Source organism: Anser anser (genome assembly GCF_964211835.1).
Source record: "Anser anser genome assembly, chromosome: 15".
Classification (NCBI taxonomy): domain Eukaryota; kingdom Metazoa; phylum Chordata; class Aves; order Anseriformes; family Anatidae; genus Anser; species Anser anser.
The window spans coordinates 17,094,422-17,105,370 of NC_139736.1; the positions used below are offsets into that span (position 1 = coordinate 17,094,422).

Below are 10,949 nucleotides of genomic sequence, written 5' to 3' on the forward strand. Positions count from 1 at the left end.
CTTGCCTTGCTAAAAAGCAAAGTTACAGTCTAAAGGTGAAAGAGTCCCATCATATGTACGTGCACCACCATGCCAACCTCTAGGAGCAATTCAACTGGAGATGACGACATTGTGACAGAAATCCGTCCTGCTGTGTCAGTCACTCAGTTTGCAGTTAGTTTTAACTCTGTAACAACTTCCAAACTTCAAAAGCAAACAAAAAAAAAGTTATGCTCGTAAATCAGTTTAGAACCACACACAGGAATATCCAGTGCCATAAACAGTACAAACTGCACAACTGTAGATTTCTATAGGGTCATATATCCCAAGTTTCTGTGTAGGAGGGACTGACAAAGTCCTCTAGTGGCTGCTACCGTTGGCCATTCAATATTTTCTGGTAATTGATGTGTAGTTAGACAGGAATAGGAATACAAAGTGGCTCTAAGAGGAGATGCTTGTAGATTTGAAGGAGCAGAAGAAGGAAGCTTAGGAGCATCAGTAGAAGAGGGGTCCCTGCTTGTCGATCCCCGGGGATTTCAGGAAAGAAAGCGGTACCTTGTGCTGAGCCATCCGCTAGGAGCATGGGCAGCCTGACCTCCACCAGGATGAAGCATTAGAGCTGCAGTTATTTAAAACATTCCCTTCGTACACAGACAAGTGTGCCAGTGGAATTGTGCTATTAAACAGAACACTTGGTTTTTAAACAAAAGATGTTGTTGCTTACAACTTAAGTGACTAGAAAGAGGAAAATTGACTGTTCTACTTCATCATGTACTGCATTAAAGGCATTGCTTGCTAGAAAGTGTATAATATTGCCCCTATAAGAAAACACAGTAACATTTAGTGGTAAAAATAGTCCCCATCTTTCTTCTTCATTAATTTCTCTTGCCTGTGTTTTTAATTGTTGTATAGTTGTCATCCATATTTCATTCTTAGCTAGAAGCTAAGAATAAATATTCTTAAAGCAATATCAACACACTGCCAGATGACTTCAGGCTTTAACTGTAAACAAATTATCCAGGTTTTACTTTTCATACTTATGCTGGACGGATGTTCTTCGAGTGATCTTTTTTAATGCATTGCTAAGTGTCTCAAAAGTGCTGTTGACCTCTTTCCTGGCTCCTCTTTAACCCATTTGCATGAAGGACAACACTGTGAAGGAAAAGGTGGTATATCCAAGTACCTCCCTTGGCAAGATTATGTGGAAAGATAAGCTTTTGAAAGCAAAGTTACTGACAATAGAATTCTTAGTGAGCAAACACAAGACAACCGTTCCGTGTCAGTTCTTCCTGCTTGTCCTGTCATATCTTAGACTGCATCTTTACAACCAGGTGGAATTTGTAAATGAGCAGATGTATCTCTCCCACTACCAGCTGTTGGACTCTGAATGAGCAGTGGGCACAATTTACCCATAATTTGAGATAAGCCTTTTTTCCAGTAGATATCATTCACTTTTATAATCAAGGGACTTTTGGAACAGGGTCTCAAAAGTGCAGGCTGTGTAGCCATCATGACCAAGAGAGTATTATAGAAATTCAGGCCAAAATGTTGGTCTTACTGACATATTTGTATGTACAAGATGTTGAAATTTTGATGTGAAAAAGCTTGCAGATGATTTGCAGATATGTCAAATAGGACCATGATATCAGTGTTGCTCTGATTAATTTAGAACTAAATAGAGTAATAGTAATTTCTTTTTTGCGTTTAGCAATTATGTAGCTACAGTTTTTAAACCTTCATTCACAAACATGTAGAAATAGGAAATAACAGTAAAGTTCCACAATGAGATATAGTTAAACAGAGAATCGGTGTTCTAACAGAAGTATTGATAAGAACAATCTCTCTGGCTTTACTGTTTATTTTAGAACATACGTTATATCAGAGTTCTCAAAAGTTGGTGTTTACTGAGAAATTTCAGTAGGGTTTCATAGAATCGTAGAATCACAGAATATCCCGAGTTGGAAGGGACCCACAAGGGCCATCGAGTCCAACTTCTGGGTCCCCAAAGGACCACCCAAACATCAGACCATGTGCAGTGTCCAAATGTTATTTGGCCTCTGTCAGGCTCAGTGCCATGACCACATCTCTGGGGAGCCTGTTCCAGTGCCTGACCACCCTCTCGGTGAAGAACCTTTTCCTGATAATGAGCCCGAACCACTCTTGTCACCTTCAAGCTGTTTCCTTGGGTTTGATCCTTACTATTTCTTTGGACAAGCCAAAAATATGTGAGCTGTGCTGCCTTTTTTCTTTTAATTATTTATTAAATAAATTTTTCTTAATCTGCTAGGAAGAGTGGTATGGACGTCTGTATTCTGTGAGCAACCAACTGAAAGTTGGATCCTTGCTCTTTCTCACTGCCACTGAACAGGGCAGGACATTTGCAAGCTGAAAGATCCAAAACTATACTCTTATGACAAAAGATAGGACTACTTGCAGACAAAGCTGATCTCAATGTAGGGTTGTGAAGAAGGCGATCAGAAGCCTTAATTTAGCACTCAGATATGACGCTGAAGACTCTTACTTTCCATAATGCTTTTCAGACATAACGTATCATTAGTGAAATAAATGGGACTAGACGATAAAATCTCTCGGCTTTTCCATTGTAATGAAATACTAATGTTATTTTGATTTTAAAAAATAGCTTGGCTTTCTCATCAGTTTGTGGAAAAGTTTCTTAAAAATTTAAGGACAGTGGGAAGGGAATACATTTTTCATGATGTGTATTAACAGCATTGTGTATAATTTTCTTTTTCACACATTATTTGTTTTTGCTGTGTTTACACCTACAGAAGTATAGAAAAGTCTAAGTTGGAATAGACCTCAGGATATCACCTGGTCCAAACTTGTATTGAAAGCAGGGCCTTAGATTAGGTTATCTAAGAGGCTGTCTGAGTAAGTCTTGAATATTACTGGTAAGGTAGATTCCAGCACTTCTTTGGGCAACCTCACAGTGAAGATTTTTTTCTTATATCCAGGCAATTTTCTGTGGAGCATCTTGTACCTGTTGCTTCTTGTCCTGCCACTGTGTGTCCTTGTGAATGGAGTACCTCCACCTCCTCTATAGCTATCTTTTAGGTATTGGAATACCATGAGACCACCCCTGAGGCTTTTCTTTCCTAGGCGAAACAAACCCAATTCTTTCAAGATTTCTTTATATGTCAAGTTCTTCAACTCTCTGATCTTCTTAATGTCCCTCTTCTTGGCCCTCTATAATTTTTCAGTGTTTCACTTGAACTGGGAGGACCAAAATTGGATCCAGTATTCCCTGGGTGGGCTAAAAGGTGCCAAATCCAGTGGAATAACCACATCCTTTAATCTGCTGGCAGCTCTTGATAACATGACCCAGCAGGTGACAAACCTTTGTTGCGAGAACACGCTGCTGTCTCATGTTTAGCTTGCCCATCACAGCCCCCAGGGCCTTTTCTGCAAAGCTGCTCCCTGGGCAGCTGGTGCCCAGCCTAAATTGTTTCTTGTCATCCCTCAGTCCACATTGCAGGACTTTGCACTCGTTGAGCTTTGTTGAATTTTATGCAGTTCCTGTCTGTCCCTTTTTGCGATCTGTCAAGGTTCTTCTGATTAGCAGCCCTGTCACCTTGCTTATCAACTGCATCTCTCAAGTTGGTATAGTCTGTGAACTTGTTGAGTGTGACCTCAGTGCTAGCAGCCAGGTCACTAATAAAGACATTAAACAGTAGTGGTCTTGGTATTGTCCCCCGAAGGATTCTGCGGGTCACCAGCTGGACATTGCAACACCGGTCACAAATCTTTGAGCCAGCCAATTTTCCAACCACTTCATTGTCCAGTTCTCCAGTCTGCGTATCACCAATGTAGTGATAATATCATTAACCATTTGGGCAAGGCATTAGAGGGCTTTGATGATGAAGGGGTCTTTCTCTTCCTGTAGTTGTTTCCATCAGTTCTGGTTAGTTTTACTCTACCTTACACTTACTGCATCTTTTGTGTTTGAATATAGGATTGCTGCCATTCTAGACTTGGTGGCTCATGTGTACCCATAAACAGTAGCACATGGGTTGGTATAAGGGGTTTATATAAGGAGCTTGTGTAAGATGACCCAAAAACTTATTCTCTTTTCAGGTTGAGTTGAAATTACAAACTTTTTAGTACAACACTTCTACTTTAGCATCTGAATTAGAAGAAAGTCTGAATATAATGGCCTTATTTAGCAAGTTTAGACCTGTTTTTTAAGCACCAGCAGATGGATGGTTCATATATTCCTCAAGGTATTAGTTGAAATGAAGTCCAGTAAGATCTCTTATCTATTCTTCTGTAATGTCAAAAATTGGATCTGATTGAGATACCGGATCTCTACCTTTGCATTTCTTTTCTGGTGATTGTTGTATATAAATGAGTGAGAAAATAACCTTTCCATAGCAATTTTTCCTTTTTTTTTTTTTTTTGGTGACAGTTATCTAGGATGTAGACTGTAGGTTGCAAGTTTCCTCTTAGTTTCTGTCTCCCAGCAGGGTGGATGCTGAATTACCCCACAGTCATTGATTCCTATGGCTGAGAAAAAAAAGAAAAAAAAAGAGAGAGAATGACTGTATTCCTGTTTGAGCTGTGTTTTTTCTGTATTAGTTTTTCATTTGAAGAGGTAGTAATTGCCAAATGCTTAGGGAGGTGTAGAATGAACTTCAAAGCATTCTTAAAAGAACACTGATAGAAGAAACCTCGTGCACTTCAGGTACAGTAGCATGGGGAAAACTAGTACAGAGCTTTAGGTTTTTGAAAGGTCAGCTTACACATGAAGTGCACAAAACAGCCATTTGTAATACTTTGTCTGGTGCTTTCTGTGAACAGTAAATGTTGCCTGCACTTTGTGGTGCTGTCATTCACAGAGCTTCCTATGCTGCACCTTTAGTCTTTCCATTGTTGGTCACTTTTTCTTAACGTAAGTTCTGACAAACAGCTTTGCAGAAATACGAAGGTGAAACCTATGTTTTGTTTATTTAGAGTTAAAAATTCATACAGGACGTTCTGTAAAATAGGGCCTGGATAGTTCAAAGGTAATATGAAACACAACTGTAAATGCTCAGCGTTGGAAGGTTTGGTAATCTGGAGCTGAGATGCCTAAACTGCTTTCTTTGGAAGCATCCATGCCTTATTATGCAACACACAAAGTGTTAGGGATAGAATTAATCTACTTATAAAACATATGTTTTTTGGAGAAAAATCACGATCTGCTAATGCTCAAAATCCAGATGAATATGATTTCTTCCTCCTGCGGACTTTAGGAAATATGCTGGAGAATGATTCCACCATTGGACAGCTCTGTGATGGGAGGAAGGGACAAAGCAATGAGAGAATTAAAAAAGTAAAATAGGCTTCTTCTCTCTCATGGTTCTTTAAAAGGCCATACAAAGGGAGCTGCCAGACATAGAACATCAGCTCACTGACTTCATTAGCTACCTTACAAACCACTGAGGCACACCAAGGTTCTCACAGCTTTGCCCTCACCACTTCTTCCCACCTGCCAGTGTCAGAGGGCTCTTTGCTTTCATCCTGGAGAGCCGTGGTATACCTGTAGAAAGTGTTTCATACCTTTACAAACTCTAGTGTGCCCTTGGTAAACAACCTTACTCACATACCCTTTCCCACTCCAGCCTTGGAAGCACTCTCTCTCCCCCCCAGAGGAACATAATGAGGTTAAGTAAGAGCTGTAGCTTCCCAACAATCCTTGACTGCTTGAGAACTGAAGTCCTTGATTAGGCTTGCTGAGCCTAGAACAGGGCAGTTGGAAGAAGTTCTGAGAAACTTATGAAATCCTGAGAACTCTGAAGATACTTTCTTTTTCTTACTCCCCACCTCCATCTCAATGAGTACACTTCCCCAGCTGCCCCTTATTCTGCTGTCACCTGCTGAACCAAATGATGTGTGAGTCCCTCCCTCCCCAAAAATACACCTGAAAATGAAAGCCTTTAGGTAGCTGCAGTAAGGTTTTGCTGAAACAAGTGAAAGACTTGGGTGTAAATAGCACAGAATGTCAGGGAGCTCTGTTCCATGATTTATGCAGTAGACATATATAGGATATATTATTTCCAATTTTCCTTTTCTTTCCCATGCTGATATGCAGGACCTATGGAGATGGTTTAATTGAAAAGGAAGAGCTCGCCCTTCCTTTTCTTCCCCACTCTTGCATGTTCTCTTGAAAAATGCTCTTTTTGTATTAAAGTTGTAGGAAACCAATAAAAATTCTTTAAGGAAACCAATAAAAAATTCTGACAAAAACTAGCCAAAGCAAACTGTGTTGCTGCCCCTGGAAAAGTTATTACTGGATCTGACAAAGCTATTTGCCAGTGCGGTGATTTCATTATGAGAACTTTTTAAAAGCAGTATTTCAGAAAATGGTTATGGATGACGGTGGCAAAAGCATTCAGTCCAGGGGTGGTGAAATCAGGAGGATATTTTGCTTCTGTTGGCTAGTGGCTCTCTCTAGCCCATATGCAGAGATTTTCTATTTAGTCAAAAGTTGTGCAGACTATAGTAAATAAAAAAATGAGCTCAGTAATTGGATCTAGCTGTTAAAATCTGTAACCTTAGGTTTTGACAGCTTAGCTTTATTTGGAAAAGGAAAGGAAAGAAATTGGCAAGGACTAAAGGCAAGCCACAACAAAAAATAAATTGTGGAGCCTCTGAAGTACAGTACAGTATGTCAAGGACTTCATACATTACAAATAAACTTGTATGTTTCTTTCCATCCTGCCAAAACAATCACAATAGCAACCCAACCCTCTAAACCTATCAGCTTTACTAATCAAACACAGAAGAAAAAGACTTCTAAGCAGTCACTGTGCTAGAGATATGAAGATAGTAGTCTAGATCTTAATGTTAAAAAAGAGGACTTGTTATTAAAAATAAGGACTTGGCCACAGAAAACGTGCCATTGCTTGAAATCTGCTGAAGTGTGTGGTTAAAATGGCAAGACTAGGATATGATAGGGCAAACAAAGTCCAAAACAAGGTCAAAGTGCCCTCCAATACAGAAATGATTTTGAAAAGTAGCCACTTGTACTACTTAGATAAAGAATATATTTTGTCAGTTTGGTTACTGACCTTGTCACCCAAAAAGCAGAAATCTTGAACCGCTCACAAGTCATTAAGAACAAGTTAGAAAACTTGCCTGCCTGTGCCTCAAGATAATTGCTCATTTTCAGCATATTTCAAATAACATCAGATGTTTAGAATGTAAGAAATGAATAAATGACATTTTTCATTTCATCTGTAAAGTGAAAGAAGCTACTTAGGATTCCTATTTCCTATTAATGTCCAAGCACACAAAGAGACTTACCCATTCACAGCAAAAGGTGAATGACAACCAGCTCGACCAGTGAGGACCCTGTCCTGCTGTGTGACTCTGTTCTGTACAACACACTTGTAAATACCCAGAACTAGACTCTAACCCATCTATAAGATGTTCTGCTGCGGGGCCCATGCAGCAACTGACAGCATTCCTGCAGCTTTCCCACTTCAACGGCAAGCCTCCGTGCAGACACACTTCTCTGCATATAAATTTGTGCACACATACACATGTACACTTCCAAATATGTACAGATAAAAATTCCAGTCCATGAACTGGGTCATCTGAAAAGAGTTTTTGGATTAACATATTGTCTGAGGGCTAGCACACACTACAAAAGCTCTTACTCTGTATGCCATTTGGAAATACATTATCTTTGTTTACGATTATAGTATGTCTCCATGCATGCAAAGTGTTAGCTCCTTCTAAGGCTGTCTGTTAGAAGATCAGAACATTGCTCCTACTGAAGCCTTATGTAAGTTTAAGTATCTAATGATCACTTTGCTAAATCTCACAAGAAGAGCATTACAGAAAAGGGAGAAAACTCAGCCTCTAGAGATTTTAACACACACCGAAGTCAGTGCGATATGCATTTGGATATGGATGTGCTCCGTGTGAGCATTTTGGTGCTGCGTGAAACGACAGTGAACTAGATTCTGACCTCAGATATGCATTTCTAAATCTCATTGACTTAACTGGATGTTGCCACAGACAGGATTTGGACCTGTGTACTTTTAAAAACTTCTTACAGAGTGGAATTTGTTTCATAGTGGTTGCAAGAATTAACGCTAAACGGGCATAACCTGAGCCCAACCATTACTAAGAACTATAGTTTTTATTGAGTTACAGACTATTCTAATAACAAACATAAATTAAAGGTATTAACAAGTCTTGCAAATTTTACATTTTAACTTCCACTATGTAAACAGTGCAGAAGGGTATCGGGAGACAGCCATGTGTTGTAATTCTTGCAACATCATTAGGAGTCTCAAGGCACTTAGCATTTTCTCAAAGACAGTCATAGGAATATTGGGTATGAGGGTAAAGGGCTTTATTCATATTCAAAAAAAAAGAAGAAAATATAATCTAAAAGAAGCCCAACATTCTTTTGTGAAACCTATCATTTTTTAAGCCAATCACAAAATGTACTTGTGTTTGAATGTAGGTACGTGGCAATACTAAAATGCTATCATACAGGTCTTCACACAAAAATAAATAAATAAATAAATAATCCCCAAAGCAAGTGAAGCTGTATTATAATAGCTGGGACCTATATATACACTAATTTTAAGTAAACTTTGGGAAGTAAGTAAATGCCATAGTGTTGCAGCAAACTGTAAAGATCACTTTGACAGAAAGGGTACGGACAAGTTTAAACAAAGACTATTAATGAGTGGAAAAACTTTGAAGCTGAGAAGGAAAATACTAACAAGAGAGGTCTGTCGGCACCGTGCTTTCAGCCCTGGGTGTGTGTGGCCCTCCTCCCTTTTCCCTCTGACCTGCTGCCTGTTTCCACAGGAAACAAACACATGTAAGTCAGAGGAAATCGAAGTGTGCTCTGCCAGGCGGGCCATTTGTCCAGGACTGACGTCTGCCCGTCAGAATAGGTGCTGAATAAGTTGGGCAATTCGAACAGCATCCCTGGGAGCAAACTGCGCAGTGTTGGGGTTTAGATCAAGGACAGGATTTGTGGAAGGTAGGAGCAGCACTGTAAATTTTAAGTAAAAGCCATTAAAAAATGTATTTTTATTTTTTAAGAGGTAGTGTCATTAGGATGATCGAGAAGTGAGATAAGGCAAAGTACAGGATTTTTGCAAATAAGTTTTCGGTAGGTGGACGGGCATCAGGGGGGTACCTGCAAAAGAAGGGGAGAGCAACAGCTCAGGGCATAATCTGGTGGGTTTAGCAGAAACAGCAATTTTTGAGTGAGATCAATCTGCATGGCTTGTACAGTAGCTGTGTTCAGGACCTGGCTCTTCAACCTGATCTGCAAATACTTGTGTTGAGAAAGAGGGAGATGTATTTGCCCAAAAAAGAGGAGAGCAAATTTAGCTAAGCTGAATTTCCCCACTGATGGGAGGTGAAGTCTTCAGTGGAAACAAGTGCTCTTCTGGGAAAGGGTTTCTTTCTCCCACCCTCCTTTCCCCCACCCCGTTCCAGGACTTGAACACTTGTAACTGTTTCCTTGCCAGGCAAATGTCATCCACCACACACTTGGATCCACTTTGTTGCTTCTTGCATTTATACTGCGATCAGTCTAGACTTGTCTCATATTGCTTTGCATTCCTGGCAATTTTAAGGAAACATATCTCTTGCTGGCAGCACGCGGGCTGCTCAGATTGAATGAGATGCGACCGGAGTGCCCAGGCTGGCCTGCTTTCAGAAAACCACAACAGCCTCATTGCTCTTCCTTTTAAGAATCCCATCTAAACTGTGTTGCTTTCTTTTGTCTGCGGTTAAAATGTCACGTAGGATGCTATTTATAGTCCTATCTGTGGAAAACTATATTCTCATATAACAACTAGCCTTGTAGTTCTTCCTCTTTCATTTACTGAGCGAATATATATCTCAATTTTGTTCCTGTGCAAAGCCATTTTACAGGTGTGTCTTCACAAAAATTTAACAGCAAATATAATCCAAAATATTTCAGAAGGAAAGGAATAACATGAGTTCACATTTCCATACAAGTTGTGTAACTCACTCGATGTGCTTAGCCCATGGAGGAACCAAATGGGCCAAGGTCTTCTCTTGAGATCATCTTGTCCTGAAGGTTAAAAGTTTGGTAGAAGGGCACTCACAGTAATGAATGAAAGTTTCAAAATCTGATCATTTATTTATTTATTTATTTGAGAGTGGGCAGGTAACCAAAACCCTCTCCTGGGGAGCTCGTTGAACAGTGCAGAAGGTTTTGGGGATTGCTTCTTTTCTTTTTGAGGTAAATTATTCTGTTGGCTAGAATACAAGCTCAAGACTGCAGAGACTTCACTAGATTTACTCTTCTTATAATGCTAGGTTGGCCACATCACTTCTTACCTATGAAACGGACTTTATACTTACCTGCCATCCAGGCTTATTATGAAGCTTAATCAGCCTGTCAAAGATGAATTCTATGAACCTTTCAAGATGGTGGTTATGATTGTTTCCATTGAACTGATACGGTTCTTACTGATGCACTTTTGCTTTGTCTTTCATGATGATCTGAGGCTTACTTGTATCTAAAGAATGATAGAGACAGAAAAATGTTGCTTGAAAGACTGAGATAAGACTGTCTAGCTCAGTATTTAAATCCTCCAGGGGTGGAAATCCCACCACTTCTCTCTTGGCCTGTCTCAGTGTTGTACTGCCCTCCTGGTAAAGAAGCATTTCCTAATGTTCAGGCTGAACCCTCAGAGCTGCGATGCGTGATCATTGCCCTTGCTATACTGTTTAACAGCATGTAGGAGAGTTTGGCTCCAATGTCTTTATAAATCCCTTTCAAATAGTTGTAGGCAGTTATTAGAATTCCTGTTAGCCTCCTTTTCACGAAACTAAACAAATTCTCTCTTTGTAGGACGTGTGTGAAATTTCCTGCACGATGCAGTGTGAAACAAGCAGAGAGAGAATAAGCAGGGGAGCCAGATGAGAGCATGGTGCCACAGCAGCTGTGTATGGTGAGT

At 39.9% G+C, this 10,949-nt stretch overlaps 1 protein-coding gene across 11 annotated transcripts in view; it reads left to right on the forward strand.

Annotated features, from left to right (window-relative positions):
* LOC310881924 (uncharacterized protein) overlaps nt 1–10,949 on the forward strand; it is a gene marked incomplete at its 5' end in the record, with an annotated part of 61,146 nt that overhangs the window by 1,293 nt on the left and 48,904 nt on the right. For all 11 annotated transcript variants that reach the window (XR_014572688.1, XR_014572689.1, XM_083799869.1 and 8 more), the window contains one exon: nt 10,844–10,943. Coding sequence is in view for 2 of the 11 variants with exons in the window: in XM_083799869.1 (XP_083655995.1) it covers nt 10,844–10,898 (55 nt within the window). The remainder of the gene's footprint in view (nt 1–10,843; nt 10,944–10,949) is intronic.